The sequence below is a fragment of the Procambarus clarkii genome, chromosome 50 (genome assembly GCF_040958095.1).
Source record: "Procambarus clarkii isolate CNS0578487 chromosome 50, FALCON_Pclarkii_2.0, whole genome shotgun sequence".
Lineage (NCBI taxonomy): Eukaryota > Metazoa > Arthropoda > Malacostraca > Decapoda > Cambaridae > Procambarus > Procambarus clarkii.
The window spans coordinates 24,794,711-24,815,314 of NC_091199.1; the positions used below are offsets into that span (position 1 = coordinate 24,794,711).

At 46.5% G+C, this 20,604-nt stretch overlaps 1 protein-coding gene across 1 annotated transcript in view; it reads left to right on the forward strand.

Moving 5' to 3' along the window:
- Positions 1-11,907: 11,907 nt before the first annotated feature.
- LOC138351709 (galactoside alpha-(1,2)-fucosyltransferase 1-like) overlaps positions 11,908-20,604 on the forward strand; it is a 33,374-nt gene continuing 24,677 nt past the window's right edge. The window contains exon 1 of the mRNA XM_069303730.1: positions 11,908-12,045. Coding sequence (XP_069159831.1) covers positions 11,908-12,045 — 138 coding nt within the window. The remainder of the gene's footprint in view (positions 12,046-20,604) is intronic.

Consider the following 20,604-nt stretch of genomic DNA (forward strand, 5'->3'; position numbering starts at 1 on the left):
TTGTAGCGATGAAAGCCCGTTTGAGAGTCTCCAACAATTTACAGAGTTTCCTGCTTTAACTGCAGCTCCGGTTTCTTGTTCCGGCTGGTCTAGTGATATATATATATGTGAAGGTACGAAACATGAAATAAGTGAAGCTGTCAGATGCCAAGTTTGCTTCTATAAGCATCTGTGCAATTTTACTTAACAGAGTAACAGACTGTTACTTAACAGTCTTATTCTTTTTTCCTTCAAGAGCCATAATCTTAAAGTCTGTTGGCAGCGATTCCCAAGGGGCTTGCATAATGAAGTCTGCATGTATTTCGTCAACACCCCTCTCAGTGACTGTATTTGTTATATCGAATGTATTGATGGTGTTTAATGCACAATGGGTCCACCTGTAAATATTAGAGGCTCTTCTGTTCCGAGTTAGCGCTCCAGTGATTATATCTTTAAGTGAACTGATTCTAGGTCTAGTCAATATCTTGGTCAGCATGAACGCATCAATTCTTTTTCCCTTATTTCGGTCGATATTAGCTTGGTTTTTAATGTTAGATTCAGTATTTTAGTCCATCTGGGAGCCCCAGTTATGACTCGCATTCCATCATTTTGAATAACCTTATCTTTTCCCCCACTGGCCAGGAGAAAGAGTGAGTAAGGCAGGCACTGCATAATCAACTAGGAAACGAATAGTGTGTATATTAAACATTCTTAACACTTTGTGTCTCGCTTCTAGACGTGGCCCTGAGATTGCTCTCATTATACTCAGTCAGGATTTTGCATTCTCCTTCAGATATTGAATTTGCTTGTTGAATGTCATTTTAGAATCTATCCACACTCCGAGATATTGATATTATGTAACCCACTGAAGGTTAATGTCTTGAATGCGTAGGGGCCTGTCTGGAGTGTGGCCACTTAGTCCCATTGCCTTAGATTTCCGTGCAGATAATTTTAGCCCTAAAATGCTGCATTCAGATGTTACGTTATCTAACACCCCTTGTGCTTTATTTAAAAGTGAAGGACCAGTGACGACTAATGATATATCATCAGCATAGCCTAGCAATTTAACCCCTTCTGCAAATGTCATGGTAACGAGGTTTTCCGAAAGGATGTTAAAAAGACTAGGACTGAGAACTCCTCCTTGTGGGGTCCCATTCTCATGCAAGTGGTAGTTCGACACTTGTCCTTGCAACTTTACTCTGGCATACCTGTGACTTAGGTAATCTTGAATCCATGCTAGCATATTTCCCTTTACACATTTTTTAACTGTGTGTAAAATTAGTTGCAGGCTTGCAAATTCGAATGTTTTTTCTAGATCAAGGAAGATCACTATTGCCGGACCTGAGTTAACTGTTCCTAGTAATGTTGCTATGCAGTTTTCTGTACCTACACCTCTAGGGAAGTCAAATAAGTGTTTAAGATGGTCTCTAGTCTTCCACAGTAGCTTATTTAAGACCATCCGTTCTGGAGTTTTACTAATGCATGAGGTTAATGAAATGGGTCTGTAATTGGCAGGTTCTTTTGACTTAGGAATCGGAATAATGTCTGGTTTCTTCCAAGAGTTACGACATGCGCTTGAAGAATATATTCTTATCATCATCTTCATTTGCTGTTTCTTCCAAGAGGTCGGTAGTTTGACTTGCTGCCAAGATCCATTGATAACGTCCAATATTCCTTGTTCTCCAGCAGGGCCTGCATGTGCGATCATTCAGTATGTAATGTTATCAGCACCTGGTGCAGTGTCCTTACTGCCTTGTTTGGCTCTGATTAGTTCTTGTTTGGTAAAGGAAAAGTCACATTCGTTATTTGTAGCTATGCTGTCATGAATGGCTGTCAACCTCTCTTATTTTAATTGTTCTTGCTTCCTTCTGACCATTGCAGGAAGCTGATATGAAGCTGCTCTTTCTGCAAATTGGAGAGCAAGTCTCTCAGCCTCCTGCAATGGTTGAATACATGCCTGTGGTCGGGCTGGTCGACCGGATATGGTTTTGATCTGACCCCATGTGCTGAGACTACTGTGTTCATTTAGAGTTTGACACCACTCAAACCATCTTGCGTCCTTTTCCTCTCTAGAAACTCGTATTGCTTCAGATATCACCACTCTTAGCAGAGTTCTTCCTTCTTGTGTGGGGTTTCTCTCTAGATGTTTTCTGAATATGTTGATTCATCAACATCTTGTGAAGATGTTTGTTGAAGATGTGGTTTTGTTCTTTATTTTCATTACTACAGAACCTATAGTTCTCACGTTTCGTGTTTCTTGGGGTAATGATTGGAATAGCTTTGCTTGCAGCAACTGCAATGGTTTTCTGGAAATTTGGTCTCATGTATGTTCAAATCCTCAGGTGGCATGTATGTTGCATACCATTTTGCAAGTTCCTCTTGGTATATATTTCAGTTGCCCTTTTTAAAATTCCACCTAGGTTGTGCAGGTGGTGTAGGAGATCGTACTATGTTCAATTTTGTGACAGTAGCATAGTGGTCACTGGTGATCACCGGGTCAACCTCCCACTTCGCCTGATCCTTGAGTGCTCTTGAGATTAATGTAAGATCAAGGGAACCCCCTTGAATGTGAGGGGGTTCCCCAGTGTTAAGAAGGATTATTTCAGGTACTTTTCGCAGAACTGCAGCTAAATGACGCCCATCTGAATTGGCTGATCCATTTGCACCTAACTCTTGATGATGACCATTAAAATCCCCAGTAATAACTACATGTTCATGTGTGGCCAAGGCAAACACTGCCTCTTCTTCTAGATTATGTCTAGGGGGCTTGTAGACGTTGTATACGAAGAGCTCAATATTAGCCAAATTTACTGTTACTGCTAATACCTCTACTCCATCCCGGCATGAAACTGGGTCTATTTTCTTGCTGGGTATTGTGTTTCTGACTAGGGTCATTAACCCCTCTTTGTCTCCCCTGCTCATATGGTATAATATGGTACTGATATCCAGCTAATCTGAAGGACTTCGTGTCTGGGAAAAGAGTTTCTTCCAAAAGGATTATATATGCTTTCGTACTGATTGCAGCTTCCTGAATGGTGTGTTTTTTATTTACAAGACGTTGTATGTTCCACTGCAGTATTCGTAATGGCCAGACGGCGGTTTCGACTCCTCTCGGAATTCCTAAGACTCCTCTTAGGAATCGACGTCTATATTCTCCACCTCGCAAGTCATGTCGCTGCAAATCGGAATGCGCTGATTGCCTACTGGCATTCCTTGCATTGTTGGAATCTGTGCATCCTTGTTGTCCATCACTTCGATGTTGGTATTGCTACACATGGGACTGCATTGATTGCTCGTGGCCGTTTCTTGTGTTGTCGGAATCTATGCATCTCTGCAATCCAGTATTTCGTTGTTGATGATGCTGCATATCGGGCTGCATTATATTGCTCATGCCCGCCTCTTGTATTGTTGGAACCTGTGCATCTCTGCTGTTCAATACTTCTTTGTTGGGGTTATTGGATATCAGACTGCATTGGCGGTTGATGTCTGTCTCTTGTGTTGTAAGAGTCTGCTGATCGTGAGTGGTCACTGCTTCTTGCAGTTCCTTTTGTAAGATTGATGTTCTGGTGTCTTGACTACCCGACTGTTGTTGGTAGTTTGTACATCCATGTCGCATTGTTTGTCCTCTTGTGCTTCGTCTTGTCTCAGACTGTCTATTTCTTGTGTAACTCTGATCTGCTGCACGATCTTGTCCATTGTTACACAAGTTATTTCTTGAGTATGTTGTTGTGAGGCGTTCTGCGTCATCTGTAGAACAATTATAATGGTCTTTGCCATGATCTTCACGATGTTTTTCAGCTGGATCTCTGTAAAACTGTAAATTAATTGTGTTTCGTTTTACTTTTTTTCTTTTGTTGTATTTTTGTAGCATTTTTGTGTGTTTTCTGATTTAGTATTGATAAATTCGAGGAATTTAGTTCTGTGAGAGTGGGTGTCTGTTGTGGCTGTGCACGAGTGTTCCAGACGTTGGTGTTGGTGTATGTGGTGCTGGTCTGTGTGTTTATCCTGGCCTGAGCTGTCTGTACCTTTTCTTTCCGTGCAGAGCAGGTTGTGCTCCAGGCATGATGTTTGCCTCCACAATTTGGACATTTGGCTGTTATGGTCTGGTTTGCTTTGTGCCTGGCTATACAGTCTTTGGCTGGATGCCTCAGGCTGCACACTCCGCATCTCTCCTGTCCGGTGCAGCATGATTGATGATGGCTGTATTGCTGTCATCTGAAGCAACTCAGCGGCTCTGGGACGTATGGTCTCTGTCGGTATGTTCCCAATTTCCAAGATTTAATGCTTCTGGCACATGTCCCATGACGGTCACCAGCTCCTGACCTGTCGTTACTTTGTCTAGTTTTGGGCGGCATCGTTTCGCATTCAGGATTTGTTTGTGTTCTATTACTGGATCCAGTTTAAAGTCGATTGAGTATCCCAAAAGCACTGCTCATGTGCGTCTTTCTGAAGGGTCCAACTTTTCCAAGCATACAGGTTTCCCTTGCAGGGCTGTTACTTTTTCTGCGTAATTTGCAGTCTGTTGGTCTCGTGGTGTCATTATCATTTCTCCTCTCAGGTTGACTGTGATGAAAAGTTTGAGCTCTGGTTATTCCTTTTCCATTGGCGTTACTACTCCATAAGCTGTTGGAAAGTGGTCTGTCTGCATCATCTTGAATTTAGGAAAATGTGGAGAGTCTGACAATGTCTGGTGTAAGACTGGTCGTGTCCTCTCCGGTCTCATACTGTTGTCCTGTGGCTGGGCTGTGTAGAGAGGTACATTGTCTGACACTGGCTGGTGTGTGACTGGTACTGTCCTCTACTGTCTTGTGACTGGGTTGTGGACAGAGAAGCATTGTCTGACCCTAGCTGGTGTGTGATTGATGGTGTCCTCTCTAGGCCCATTATGTCTGGTGTCTTGCTGGTAGAAGCACGTGGTGAAACCTCGATATCAGTTTTCTTCGATGCCTGCAGCACCTCGGTCCATTATCCCTCCTCATCAGAACGCTGCCTCCATTCCCTCGTTCTCTTTGACTTCCTCATGACATCTCCACGTTGTGAGGACCGATTCACTGCCCTACCTAATGCCTGTGACACTCCTGGGACTGAAGAAATTGATTCCAATCCAACAGAGGTTGTAAAATGATTCCTTCAGGTGGAAACAGGGATACCTAACACCTTAATGAGCTGTTTGGTTTACCTTTAACTGTTAGGCTCAGTACACGTTTTAAGGTGCCCCCTTGTGGCGATGCCCGCCGGGTATCGCCTCGCCCTTCAGGGTAAGACTCTAAGTGACCTGGTCGGTGATACAGTCCTCACAAAAAAAATAATAAAATAAATCGGCCATGGGCAACGAGTGTGGTACGACAGTTTGGGTCGCCTGTGTACTGGGTTGTGCAGTTGTTTCCTTGGGTTGTTTCCTTCCAAACAAGATATTCTCTGGGTCTTGGAGTATTGACGTGTTCTTCCTCATAAAACTGCGATGATTTGAGCTGATAGGTGCTCGAAATCTTAAGTTTTCCAGGGAACAAAACCGTGTGTGGCCAGCAAGCAATGGCACTGGCAGTGAGTCATTATGATGGTAGTGACAGTGCTCGTTGGTGATAGTGGTTGTTGATTGTGGTAGTGCTCGTTGGTGATAGTGGTTGTTGATTGTGGTAGTGCTCGTTGGTGATAGTGGTTGTTGATTGTGGTAGTGCTCGTTGGTGATAGTGGTTGTTGATTGTGGTAGTGCTCGTTGGTGATAGTGGTTGTTGATTGTGGTAGTGCTCGTTGGTGATAGTGGTTGTTGATTTTTTTTTTTTTTTTTTTTTTTTTTTTTTTGAGATATATACAAGAGTTGTCACATTCTTGTACAGCCACTAGTACGCGTAGCGTTTCGGGCAAGTCCTTAATCCTATGGTCCCTGGAATACGATCCCCTGCCGCGAAGAATCGTTTTTTCATCCAAGTACACATTTTACTGTTGCGTTAAACAGAGGCTACAGTTAAGGAATTACGCCCAGTAAATCCTCCCCGGCCAGGATACGAACCCATGACAGCGCACGCGGAACGCCAGGCGAGTGTCTTACCACTACACCACGGAGACTGAACTTACCACTACACCACGGAGATTGTGGTAGTGATTGTTGGTAGTAGTGGTTGCTGATAGTAGTAGTGGTTTTTGATGGTAGTGGTTGTTGGTTGTTGATGTGTTGGTAGTAGTGGTTGTTGGTTGTTGATAGTGATAGTGGTTGTTGGTTGTTGATTGTGGTAGTGGTTGTAGGTTGTTGTTAGTGGTTGTTGGTGGTTGAAGAATATGAAAGGGTTAGGAAGAATAAGAACGGGTTAGGAAGAATAAGGAATGACGGAAGGAGAAGAATTAAAGAAGGAGGAAGAAGATATGGAAGGAGGAGGAAGAATAAGGAAGGAGGAAGACAAAGGAAGGAGGAGGAAGAATAAGGAAGGAGGAGGAAGAATAAGGAAGGAGGAAGAATAAATAAGGAGGCGGGAGAAGAAGGATAAAGGAAGGTGGAGGAAAAAAGGAGGAAGAATAAGAATAGGGTAGTGGTGCTGCAGGTGGTGGTGGTGTAGGTGTAGTGGAGGAGACGGTGGTGTAGGTGTAGTGGAGGAGACGGTGGTGTAGGTGTAGTGGAGGAGACGGTGGTGTAGGTGTAGTGGAGGAGACGGTGGTGTAGGTGTAGTGGAGGAGACGGTGGTGTAGGTGTAGTGGAGGAGACGGTGGTGTAGGTGTAGTGGAGGAGACGGTGGTGTAGGTGTAGTGGAGGAGACGGTGGTGTAGGTGTAGTGGAGGAGACGGTGGTATAGGTGTAGTGGAGGAGACGGTGGTATAGGTGTAGTGGAGGAGACGGTGGTGTAGGTGTAGTGGAGGAGACGGTGGTGTAGGTGTAGTGGAGGAGACGGTGGTGTAGGTGTAGTGGAGGAGACGGTGGTGTAGGTGTAGTGGAGGAGACGGTGGTGTAGGTGTAGTGGAGGAGACGGTGGTGTAGGTGTAGTGGAGGAGACGGTGGTATAGGTGTAGTGGAGGAGACGGTGGTATAGGTGTAGTGGAGGAGACGGTGGTGTAGGTGTAGTGGAGGAGACGGTGGTGTAGGTGTAGTGGAGGAGACGGTGGTATAGGTGTAGTGGAGGAGACGGTGGTATAGGTGTAGTGGAGGAGACGGTGGTATAGGTGTAGTGGAGGAGACGGTGGTATAGGTGTAGTGGAGGAGACGGTGGTATAGGTGTAGTGGAGGAGATTGTGGTATAGGTGTAGTGGAGGAGACGGTGGTATAGGTGTAGTGGAGGAGACGGTGGTGTAGGTGTAGTGGAGGAGACGGTGGTATAGGTGTAGTGGAGGAGACGGTGGTATAGGTGTAGTGGAGGAGACGGTGGTATAGGTGTAGTGGAGGAGACGGTGGTATAGGTGTAGTGGAGGAGACGGTGGTATAGGTGTAGTGGAGGAGACGGTGGTGTAGGTGTAGTGGAGGAGACGGTGGTGTAGGTGTAGTGGAGGAGACGGTGGTGTAGGTGTAGTGGAGGAGACGGTGGTGTAGGTGGAATTGGAGGTGTTGGTTGATGGATGGTTGAGGTTTGTTGTAGTGGAGATAGTTGTGCTAGGTCGTAGTGGTGGTTGGGGTTGGTCCTAGTGGTGGTTGTGGTTGATGGTTGTGGTATGAGGTGGTTAGTGCTAGTGGTGGTTGGAGGCTGTGGTGATTGATGTTGTTGTGGTTGGTGGTTGATGGCATTGGTGGCTGTGGTTGGTAGCAGTAGAAGTTGAGGGTTGTAGTAATGGAGGTTGATGGTCATGTTTGGTTGCAGTGGTGGTTAATGGTTGAAGTGGTGTGGTTGTGTGGTATGGTAATAGTGGTGTGGTTGTGTGGTATGGTAATAGTGGTGTAGTAGTGGTTTGTTGAGGTAATAAGGTGTTGTGGTGTAGTTGTGGTGGTGGTGTGGTGTTTAGTGTGTCTGGTAGTGTGGTAGTATGTGTGGTAATGTGGTGTGTGATAGTATGGTGTTTAGTGTGTGTGCGTGTGTGTGCGCGCGCGTGTGTGTGTGTGTGTGTGTGTGTGTGTGTGTGTGTGTGTGTGTGTGTGTGTGTGTGTGTGTGTGTGTGTGTGTGTGTGTGTGTGTGTGTGTGTGTGTGTGTGTGGTAGTATGGTGTTTAGTGTGTGTGTGTGTGGTAGTGTGGTGTGGTGTGGTGGTATGTGTGGTAGTGTGGTGCAGTAATGTGGTAGTGTGTGTGTAGGGTAGTGTGGAAGTATGGTGATTGTGTGTGTGGCAGTGTGGTGAGGTGTGTGGTGGTGTGTATGGTAGTGTGTGTGGAGTTTTGTGTGTGAGGTAGTGTGTGTGGTAGTGTGTGTTGTGGAGTGTACTCACCTATTTGTGAGTACCAGTACCAACCATGGATCTGGGAGAAGTGCCGTGAAAGGAAGAAATTAGAGGAATAACAGCCCAAGATATGATGGACCTGGTCATATGGATATGCATGGAGGTCAAAGAGAGATATTTATACCAACAGTAAAGGAAAAGTATATTTTTTTACCCTCACCACCCCTAAGATACAACTGTCGGGAAAAACCGACTTCCTCTAATAATCTTAGTTACAATATGCAACTAATAGCGTTGCTGTTCTTGTAGTAATCCATTAACCCATATTAACACAAATAAATTTAATAAATTGTTCAAAGAAAACGAGATTACAGTGGAATTTTCCTTTAAACATGGGATATATTATTTCCACGTCATTAAACTATCTACATCCAATGTAAATTAGTCACTAAAAATCTCCAGTGCAGCATTAAAAACAATAAAAAACTGTTCTCTGTGATTGGATAAAATAAATTGTTATATATAAATGCGCCTCTCTACCTTCATCCGTAAATGTTCAGAAATTGAACCGATTCTGGTGGCGTCACCAGACCGAGAAGGAGGAGGCGGCCCTTGTTGAATCAGCATTGCTCTCGTGAGGAAGCACAAAGAGACAGCTACGTTTGCACTCGTAATCAGAGCTATCCCTACCTACCTCAGCTGCCGCTACCTCTAAATAACGAGAAAACCTCGTATCCGGTCTGAGAGTTTCGAGATTTTGGGATTTAAGAAATGGTTTTGAATTTTGGATAATTTCTTTAAAAAAATTTCCTTAACTCCTTTAACCTTATTCCTATCGTGATATATACATCCGTCGACTTTACTTGAAAGTCTAGATGTGTCGCCTGAGGAAGGGCTTGCTTAGCTAACACACCAGTGTAGTAAGCAGCTCATTCCTCACTCAGGGACTATATAAGAACAATTGACTAGGCGAGAGTAAATGCCAAGACCTCAAAAAGTTGAAATCCCCTCCAATTAGGCCGTTGACTTTAGCGAATCACAGGAACGAATCTAACGAGTAGGTCATGCGCTCTCACAAAAAAGTTTCTTGTTTTGTAGTGCTATATATTCAGATCTAAACACAAGAAGCAGTCTCAATTTAATAATCGATTGGCAGAACTTAGTAGTGCAATAAAATGTGTGGGATGTAACGAAAAGACAGTGTTCAACATAACAACACAATTTATTCAATAAAGTACTAACTACTACAACATTGTAAGAAATATCAATGATGTTACTCAAAATCCTTCCTGTGACACTTTCACTGACAGCTAGACACCAGCCCGAGGATGCATAATGAACTAACCCAAACATGCGGTGTGAACACAGAGGAATCAATCAAGCAAGCAAGATATCCTAATCTATAATCACTATTGCAACAATGACACAGTAGGCTAAGAGACAAGCCTCCAATAACCTCTTATCAGTACTCTACGCTTCTTGCAGCTCACTTCTGCAATGACAGTTACAATGCAATCAAACTAGTAGCCTATCAATAACATGACAATGACTATGGGGTTACTGGCAACTCCAGCAACCCTCCTCAATTAAATCTTTACGTTAACACTTCGTCCCTCGGACGATCAACAATCACTAACAAATTGATTACATTAATATCAAAGTAACATTTATGTTAATTTAATCTTGTCTTCTCACAGACAAATCAAACTTGTACAACTGTCACTAGTAACTCGGAAATTTCACAACACTCTACCAGTCGAGCATTTAGTGAGTAATCCACATTAATTCCTGTACTTCCAGACAGCTGATTAGTCTCTACTAGTTACGTTATCGGTTACTATCACCCAACGATAGTATACTCCAATTACAATGTCCAAAGTGTTAAGAGAACGGCAATCACTCGTGATTACCCTTAAGCAATTAATTACTTTCCCGAAGATCAATAATTAATTAATACAAATACGTAACCTCGTACAAATACGTACCACTGGCTCAGCAATTTACATTAAAGGCATGAATTCCGTTTGAGCCTTCCATACTGAGACCAATTCAGGTGGCTAGTAACGATAATTAATCACCACGTTTACGTTATTTTACAATGACGTTACTCTTCCCACGAGTCAGTCATGTTACCTGTTCTCTGACAGATCAATAACAACGTTACGTTAATGGAACAATGGAGCCCTCGTGTGAGTCGATCAACATAGATCGAAGTTAATTACTTTGACTTCCTGGAACCTGTCAATTACGTGCCCCATGAGGGTGCGGACGTCAGGCTAGAGCAGCCAGTCGTCGTTAGCCGTTGCTGCGTGGTGGTTGGTTGTTGGTGTGGTGCGCCCGCTAGCCTGGGCCCCGGCTGGCAGTATGCAGGTAGCCGGTGGTAGCCATGTTCGACGGGTGGATACTGTACGGCTGGAATTTTCTGGTGCAGTGGACTGGCCCATTGTGGAGATTACTCTCCTGGACGTGCTCCGTGTCAACGTCTCTGATCTCCTGGGGCTAGAAAAGATATTGCCTACCCGTGTGGCGGTGTCCTTTGCCACGTCGTTTCTTTACCAGAAGTTTGTGGCACGCTGGGATGCACGCTCGCTTCCTCTTCCTGCTTCGGCTGTGACTGTGGAGATCTCGGATCCCTGGGGGCCCTTGACTTTTGTGAGTGTTCACGGAGTGCCGGTGACCTTCCCCGAGGCGGAGCTCATGTCGGTGTTTACGCGGTTTGGTGCGGCGGTGAAGCACCGGTTCACCACCTTGAGTGCGAGAGGTCTGAAAGGGGTCCGTCTGGGTGCTCGTATGCTCGTTATGCGGGTCGCGAGCCCTATTCCTTCCAGGGTTTCGTTTCATGGGCTCTTTTAGCAGGTATTTTATCAGGGTCAAACACGCACCTGTTTTCGGTGTAGTGCTGAGGGCCACGTGGCAGCCAGCTGCGACGCTCCTCGTGCTGAGGCCCCTTCCGTTTTCCCGGAGGATGACTTTCCCCGCTTGTCTGTGCATGGTGATTCCCCGGTGGATCCTCGCTCTGTGAATGTGCCTGGTGTGGTTCCTGGGGCGGTTCCAGCTGTCGCTCTGTCTGGCCCTGATCTGTCTGCCCCGCCGGTAAACCCTGAGGACCTAGGGCCACCTGCTTCAGACTTTCGCCGTTCGGTGGATGCAGAGGTGCATCCGCATCCGGTTGCTTCCGTGGTGGCATTGGATGCTGCTGTAGGGGTGGTGCCTGCATCGCCTACAGAAGGACTTGTGCTTCCCGGGGCTGTCGGGGTGGTGTGTGTGTGTGACTCCGCCCCCGCCCTCTGCCTCGTCGCCTCTGGTAGTTTTCTCATTATCACGTGCCTCTTCTCCTCTACCTGTTCCATCGCCCTCGCTGGATACCTCACATGTGCTGGAGTCTACCCTTCTGCATGTTGTGTCTCTTCCCTCTCCGAATCCGGTCTCCTTGAATGGTAGTGGCTTTCTGCCCCGCGTTGATGAGGCTGCCATTCTGCGTGATCGTGCTGCTCCGGCTTTGGGACCGCCTGCCGATGGTTCTTCTGGGACACTGCTTGCAAGAAGTGACAGTTTCGACGATCTACGGCCTATTTCTAAACGCCGTCGTTCAGCTTGGGATGTGTCACCTCGCCGGACGTAGGCAGAGGAGCCTGACGCAATGGATGATGCTGTGGGCGACGTTGTGCTACCTCCTGTAGTGCCTTCTGTGTTGGATGCTGTGCCCCCTGCTGGTGGCTCTTCTCAGTGGGCGGATGTCCCTGGTAACCGCGACCTCGTCGTGGTGTTGACGAAGGATGTGCGATAGGGGAACTCTGCTCCTGTTCCTGTTGGCAAGGTCCCTGGGGCGCCTGCGGAGCCACCCTCCGCGGGGCTCGGTGTGGTGCCTGGCGTGGAACGAAATGCGCGCCCTAGTGTGCGGCCCGATGGGCGGCCTCCGCGCCTGTTCCAGTATCTCCTGTTTCCTCGGCGGCTGTGTCCCTGCCTCCCGTGTCGGGTTCTTCGTCTTCGGTGTCCTATGGTTGGAGGCGAACATTCCGCAGGATGTGGTGATCCTCGAGTATATGGAGCGCCCGCGATCTCATGAGGGGCGTGCCCCTACGGAAAAGGAGTATTTGTTATGGGAGGCTTATACGCAGAGGTATCCAGTGAGGCAGTTCCCTGAGAAATATCCTCCTGTTTGACTATTGTGTGTTGTGGTGTTGCCCGCGCTTGGGTGCGTGGGTGTGGGGGTGGGATTGCATGTGTGTGCTTGAGTCGGGGGGGAAGGATGTGTTTTCCGGTTCCAGCGTTTTCCGTTTTTTTTTGTTTTTGGGCTTGCGTGTGTGTTTGGGTGTTGGTGTTTTTCTGTGTGATTGGCTGTGTGGTTGGGTGCGGTTTTGTGCTTGCAGATATGTGTGTCTTAGGTGTGGCTGGTTGTGCTACTGTAGTGCTGTGCTTCGTGTGCTGATCATTTATTTTCTGTACTTGTGTCCTTCCGGCCTTTTGATCGTTTGCGTGTTTTTGTGCTTTTTGTTTTTATGTGTTTTCAGTTCCCTGTGTGGTTTTGTTTTCTGTTATGTTATTCATGCCTTGTTGAGGCTGCTCCTGTGCTTGTGTGTTTGTTCTCCCCTTTTCCTTCGGGGTGGTTTGGTGTGGTTGTGTGTGGGTGCCTTTTTTTCCTGGCCCCTGCGTGGGCTTCTTCATTTGTTCTGTACATAATGTATTATTTATGGTTTTTTATATTACTTATGGTGTGAGTGCTTATTGCTCCTATGTCTCTGGCGCTTGCCATTTATGTTTTACTGTGCTCCTTAGTGTGAGGTTTGGGGTGCCCGGGATTCTATTTTGCTTTCCACCCCTTTAAGTTATAGAGGTATTTTTCATTATGTTCCTCTTTTGTTGATATACCTTTTCCCTTTTACATGATGTATTTTGTCATTTTCCTGTGCCATGTGTTATGTCTTATGCCGATTTTGTATTATTTTTTTATGTTCTCTCCTTGTTCTGAGGTTTGTACTTTGGACTTTTATATCAATAAAAAAAATTACCTGCCCCACTGTCCGATAATTACTACAGACAATACTCAAATTCTTCTCTGGCTTATGGCTTGGCTCCCTGAGACTAACAGCTGTTCCTAGGAAATAATTAACCCAAACGTGTCTTACGTTACTCAAGTTGTTAAAGAGCAATTTCTCTATAAGCAATGGGTGTTCCCTTGGTTACGTTACATTAATTGCCTTGCAATCACCTCACTGAATACTGGACTTCGATGTCCACCAGATACACAGGAGAATATAACCCAAGTACTCGACTCAACGCCAGTGTTTCACCCACGACAATTATAAATCACGATAACAAATCACCATGATTTACGTTACAATCCAGTTGCAATTACTAAACTGCAGAACACCAGTAAATAACGCTCAGTGCTCTAACCCACTAGAACACGGCCCCACAATAACTTACTGACTGCAATAACACACGGTGATTGATCAGCACTAGCAAAAATCACCAACAATTACAACCCCTTGCAATAACCACACACGGCCTGTGCTCTAATTCAAATATATTAGAACTCGGCACAACTCTTTACTGTCCTGTTGCAATGACCAGCAGTGCTCTAGTTACCACATACAACATGAGCCCACACGTTGCAATAACCAGAGTAAATAACACACTATACACACTGGTCTTCGTGACGCTACGATTCTATATATATATATATATATATATATATATATATATATATATATATATATATATATATATATATATATATGTATGTAGAAATATAAAAATAGGTTTCTACATTTAGTAAAATAAAACAGGATCATAATAAAGGTTGTTTCATCATTTTTATTCATTTTTGCACTCGATGGAGAATCCATGATGGTGGTGGTAGTTTTTGGTGGGTTGAGGTTGGTTGTAGTTGTGGCTGGTTATTGTGGTTGGTGTCAGTAGCGAGTGGTGGTGGTAATGAGTGATGGTGTTCGTGGTTGAAGTGTACATGTTAGTGTGGTGTGGTAGTAGTGGGGTACTAGTTGTGGTGTGGTAGTAGTGGTGCACTAGATATGGTGTGGTAGTATTGGTGTACTAGTGGTGGTGTGGTAGTAGTGGTGTACTAGTTGTGGTGTGGTAGTAGTGGTGTACTAGTTGTGGTGTGGTAGTGGTGGTGTACTAGTGGTGGTGTGGTAGTAGTGGTGTGGTAGTAGTGGTGTACTAGTTGTGGTGTGGTTGTAGTGGTGTACTAGTGGTGGTGTGGTAGTAGTGGTGTACTAGTGGTGGTGTGGTAGTAGTGGGGTACTAGTTGTGGTGTGGTAGTAGTGGTGTACTAGTTGTGGTGTGGTAGTAGTGGTGTGGTAGTAGTGGTGTACTAGTGGTGGTGTACAAGTGGTGGTGTGGTAGTAGTGGTGTGGTAGTAGTGGGGTACTAGTTGTGGTGTGGTAGTAGTGGTGTACTAGTTGTGGTGTGGTAGTAGTGGTGAGGTAGTAGTGGTGTGGTAGTAGTGGTGTACTAGTAGTGGTGTACTAGTGGTGGTGTACTAGTTGTGGTGTGGTAGTAGTGGTGTGGTAGTAGTGGTGTACTAGTGGTGGTGTGCTAGTAGTGGTGTACTAGTTGTGGTGTGGTAGTAGTGGTGTGGTTGTAGTGGTGTACTAGTTGTGGTGTGGCAGTAGTGGTGTGGTAGTAGTGGTGTACTAGTGGTGGTGTACTAGTGGTGGTGTGGTAGTAGTGGTGTGGTAGTAGTGGGGTACTAGTTGTGGTGTGGTAGTAGTGGTGTACTAGTTGTGGTGTGGTAGTAGTGGTGTGGTAGTAGTGGTGTACTAGTGGTGGTGTACTAGTTGTGGTGTGGTAGTAGTGGTGTACTAGTGGTGGTGTGGTAGTAGTGGTGTACTAGTTGTGGTGTGGTAGTAGTGGTGTGGTAGTAGTGGTGTACTAGTTGTGGTGTGGCAGTAGTGGTGTACTAGTGGTGGTGTGGTAGTAGTGGTGTGGTAGTAGTGGTGTACTAGTTGTGGTGTGGTAGTAGTGGTGTACTAGTGGTGGTGTGGTAGTAGTGGTGTACTAGTGGTGGTGTGGTTGTAGTGGTGTGGTAGTAGTGGTGTACTAGTGGTGGTGTGGTAGTAGTGGTGTACTAGTTGTGGTGTGGTAGTAGTGGTGTACTAGTGGTGGTGTGGTAGTAGTGGTGTGGTTGTAGTGGGGTACTAGTTGTGGTGTGGTAGTAGTGGTGTGGTTGTAGTGGTGTACTAGTGGTGGTGTGGTAGTAGTGGTGTACTAGTTGTGGTGTGGTAGTAGTGGTGTGGTAGTAGTGGGGTACTAGTTGCGGTATGGTAGTAGTGGTGTACTAGCTGTGGTGTGGTAGTAGTGGTGTGGTTGTAGTGGTGTGGTAGTAGTGGTGTACTAGTTGTGGTGTGGTAGTAGTGGTGTACTAGTTGTGGTGTGGTAGTAGTGGTGTGGTTGTAGTGGTGTGGTAGTAGTGGGGTACTAGTTGCGGTGTGGTAGTAGTGGTGTACTAGTTGTGGTGTGGTAGTAGTGGTGTGGTTGTAGTGGTGTACTAGTGGTGGTGTGGTAGTAGTGGTGTACTAGTTGTGGTGTGGTAGTAGTGGTCTGGTAGTAGTGGTGTACTAGTGGTGGTGTACTAGTTGTGGTGTGGTAGTAGTGGTGTGGTTGTAGTGGTGTACTAGTGGTGGTGTGGTAGTAGTGGTGTGTAAGTAGTGGGGTACTAGTTGTGGTGTGGTAGTAGTGGTGTACTAGTGGTGGTGTGGTAGTAGTGGTGTGGTTGTAGTGGTGTGGTAGTAGTGGGGTACTAGTTGTGGTGTGGTAGTAGTGGTGTGGTAGTAGTGGTGTACTAGTGGTGGTGTGGTAGTAGTGGTGTACTAGTTGTGGTGTGGTAGTAGTGGTGTGGTAGTAGTGGTGTACTAGTGGTGGTGTACTAGTTGTGGTGTAGTAGTAGTGGTGTGGTTGTAGTGGTGTACTAGTGGTGGTGTGGTAGTAGTGGTGTGGTAGTAGTGGGGTACTAGTTGCGGTGTGGTAGTAGTGGTGTGGTTGTAGTGGTGTGGTAGTAGTGGTGTGGTAGTAGTGGTGTGGTAGTAGTGGTGTACTAGTTGTGGTGTGGTAGTAGTGGTGTGGTTGTAGTGGTGTGGTAGTAGTGGTGTACTAGTTGTGGTGTGGTAGTAGTGGTGTGGTTGTAGTGGTGTACTAGTGGTGGTGTGGTAGTAGTGGTGTGGTAGTAGTGGTGTACTAGTGGTGGTGTGGTAGTAGTGGTGTGGTAGTAGTGGGGTACTAGTTGTGGTGTGATAGTAGTGGTGTGGTAGTAGTGGTGTACTAGTGGTGGTGTGGTAGTAGTGGTGTGGTAGTGGTGGTGTGGTAGTAGTGGTGTACTAGTGGTGGTGTGGTAGTAGTGGGGTACTAGTTGTGGTGTGGTAGTAGTGGTGTGGTAGTATTGGTGTACTAGTTGTGGTGTGGTAGTAGTGGTGTGGTAGTGGTGGTGTGGTAGTAGTGGGGTACTAGTTGTGGTGTGGTAGTAGTGGTGTGGTAGTTGTGGTGTACTAGTGGTGGTGTGTTAGTTGTGGTGTACTAGTGGTGGTGTGGTAGTAGTGGTGTGGTTGTAGTGGTGTACTAGTGGTGGTGTACTAGTGGTGGTGTGGTAGTAGTGGTGTGGTAGTAGTGGTGTGGTAGTTGTGGTGTGGTAATAGTGGTGTACTAGTTGTGGTGTGGTAGTAGTGGTGTGGTAGTGGTGGTGTGGTAGTAGTGGGGTACTAGTTGTGGTGTGGTAGTAGTGGTGTGGTAGTAATGGTGTACTAGTTGTGGTGTGGTAGTAGTGGTGTGGTAGTTGTGGTGTACTAGTGGTGGTGTGGTAGTAGTGGTGTGGTTGTAGTGGTGTACTAGTGGTGGTGTGGTAGTGGTGGTGTGGTAGTAGTGGTGTACTAGTTGTGGTGTGGTAGTAGTGGTGTAGTTGTAGTGGTGTACTAGTGGTGGTGTGGTAGTAGTGGTGTGGTAGTAGTGGTGTACTAGTGGTGGTGTGGTAGTAGTGGTGTGATAGTAGTGGGGTACTAGTTGTGGTGTGGTAGTAGTGGTGTACTAGTTGTGGTGTGGTAGTAGTGGTGTGGTAGTAGTGGTGTACTAGTTGTGGTGTGGTAGTAGTGGTGTGGTAGTTGTGGTGTACTAGTGTTGGTGTGGTAGTAGTGGTGTGGTTGTAGTGGTGTACTAGTGGTGGTGTGGTAGTAGTGGGGTACTAGTTGTGGTGTGGTAGTAGTGGTGTACTAGTGGTGGTGTACTAGTGGTGGTGTGGTAGTAGTGGTGTACTAGTGGTGGTGTGGTAGTTGTGGTGTGGTAGTAGTGGTGCACTAGATATGGTGTGGTAGTATTGTTGTACTAGTGGTGGTGTGGTAGTAGTGGTGTACTAGTTGTGGTGTGGTAGTAGTGGTGTACTAGTGGTGTGAGGGGTATGGTAGTGGTAGATTGGTAGTGGTGGTGTTGTAGTGGTGATAGTGGTTGCATGGTATTGGTGGTGTGGTAGTTGTTGTGTGGTGGTGTGGTAGTGCTGTGGTAGTGTTGGTATTGCTAGTGTGATAGTGGTGGTATTGTCGTGGTGGTAGTGGTAGTGTCGTAGTGGGGGTGTGGTAGAGGTGGTGTGGTAGTGTGGTAGTGGTAATGGTGTAGTGATGGTATTGGTAGTGTGATAGTGGTGGTGTAGTAGTGGTGGTGTAATAGTGATGGTAGTGGTGTGGTAGTAGTGTTGGTTTGGCGGTGGTGGTTGTGGTAGTATTGTAGTGGTCGTGGTGTATAAGTGTTGGTAGTGGTGTGGTAATGATGGTGTCAAAGTAGCGGTGGTGTGGTAGTGCATGGTTGTGGTGGTAGTGCATGGCAGTGGTGGTGTGGTAGTTATGGTCTGGTAATGGCTGCGGTGGTGTGGTAGTTATGGTCTGGTAATGGCAGCGGTGGTGTGGTAGTGGTGGTACTGGTGGTGTGGTAGTGATAGTGAGTGTATTGTTGTGGTGTGTGTAGTTGTGGTGTGTGTTCAAGTGGTAGTAGTGGTGGTGAGTGTGGTTGGTGTGGTAGCGGTGGTAGTCGTGGTGTGGTAGTGGTGGTATGATAGTGGTAGTGTGGTAGTGGTGGTAGTGATTGTGTGGTAATTGTGGTGTGTGTGGTTGTGGTGTGTAGGTAGTGGTATTAGTGGTGGTGAGTGTGGTTGTGGTGGTATGGTAGTAGTAGTGGTGAGTGTGGTTATGTAGTAGTGGTGGTTGTGGTGACATGGTAGTGGTGGAAGTGTGGATGTGGTGGTGTGTGTGTGTGGGGGAGGGGGGTGTTGTTCAGTTATCTTACCCAACAGAGGAGGGTGAGGAGAGGCAGGGTGGGACCTGCCGGTAACTGTCTTCGTATGCTTCGCTGCCATTTTTATGTACCTATTTTTTCATTTAAATCCCAACATAAACATTTTATACTGTGTAATAACTCTTTTACCTTGCTTTCTTGTAATATAATTTGGAACATATGTACATATAAATACATGAACGTAAACAAATAAACCAACATATGTCATTGCGGAAGGACGTGACGGTTATATATCCGCAAATATCCTGTGTCCTCACTAAGCCTGGTGGTACAGGGTGGTGTGGGTGGTGATTGTTCTGGGTGGTGTGGGTGGTGATTGTTCTGTGTGGTTATTGTACTGGGTGGTGTGGGTGGTGATTGTACAGGGTGGTGTGGGTGGTGATTGTACAGGGTGGTGTGGGTGGTGATTGTTCTGTGTGGTGATTGTACAGGGTGGTGTGGGTGGTGATTGTTCTGTGTGGTGATTGTACAGGGTGGTGTGGGTGCTGATTGTACAGGGTGGTGTGGGTGGTGATTGTTCTGGGTGGTTATTGTACTGGGTGGTGTGGGTGGTGATTGTACTGGGTGGTGTGGGTGGTGATTGTTCTGGGTGGTGTGGGTGGTGATTGTTCTGTGTAGTTATTGTACTGGGTGGTGTGGGTGGTGATTGTTCTGGGTGGTGTGGGTGGTGATTGTTCTGTGTAGTTATTGTACTGGGTGGTGATTGTACAAGGTGGTGTGGGTGGTGATTGTTCTGTGTGGTTATTGTACTGGGTAGTGATTGTACTGGGTGGTGTGGGTGGTGATTGTACAGGGTGGTGTGGGTGGTGATTGTTCTGTGTGGTTATTGTACTGGGTGGTGTGGGTGGTGATTGTACTGGGTGGTGTGGGTGGTGATTGTTCTGGGTGGTGTGGGTGGTGATTGTTCTGAGTGGTGATTGTTCTGTGTGGTTATTGTACTGGGTGGTGTGGGTGGTGATTGTTCTGAGTGGTGATTGTTCTGTGTGGTTATTGTACTGGGTGGTGTGGGTGGTGATTGTACAGGGTTGTGTGGGTGGTGATTGTTCTGTGTGGTTATTGTACTGGGTGGTGATTGTACTGGGTGGTGATTGTACAGGGTGGTGTGGGTGGTTATTGTTCTGGGTGGTGTGGGTGGTGATTGTTCTGTGTGGTTATTGTACTGGGTGGTGTGGGTGGTGATTGTACTGGGTGGTGTGGGTGGTGATTGTTCTGGGTGGTGTGGGTGGTGATTGTCCTGAGTGGTGATTGATCTGTGTGGTTATTGTACTGGGTGGTGATTGTACAGGGTGGTGTGGGTGGTGATTGTACTGTGTGGTGTTGGTGGTGATTGTACTGGGTGGTGATTGTTCTGGGTGGTCATTGTACAGGGTGGTGTGGGTGGTGATTGTATTGGGTGCTGATTGTACAGGGTGGTGAGGGTGGTGATAGTACAGGATGCTGAGGGTGGTGATTGTACTGACTAGTGATTGTACAGGGTGGTGTGGGTGGTGATTGTACTGGGTGGTGTGGGTGGTGATTGTACAGGGTGGTGTGGGTGGTGATTGTACTGGGTGGTGATTGTACTGGGTGGTGATTGTACAGGGTGGTGTGCATGGTGATTGTATTGGGTGGTGTGGGTGGTGATTGTACTGGGTGGTGCTTGTGTAACGGGGGGTGGGGGAAATAGCTCTATCTTGTCCATTATTCCACCCCCAGTTAACTAACGAGGCCGGGGGAAACAGCTCTCTCTAGTCCGTTATTCCGTCCTCAGTTAGCCAACTATTCTAGAGCCCCTCCAGAGTTCCTAAGGCAACCTCTCTCGTTCAACACCTTGTAACCTAGGTATTTGACTACCTAGGTGCTAAGACTACAAGGCGCCGTAACTTGATCAGTTACCCGAAACTCTAGAGAGAACTCTAGAATACATTTCACTGCCACAAACGTATAAGAGAAAACGAAAGGAAAGAAATGAATAGTGAAGTAATTAGTGAGGGTTTGGGGTGAGAGGTAGGGAGGTGGGAGGAGCGAGGAGGGTCATTTGTTGAAAGTGAGAGTTTAGAGAGGGGTG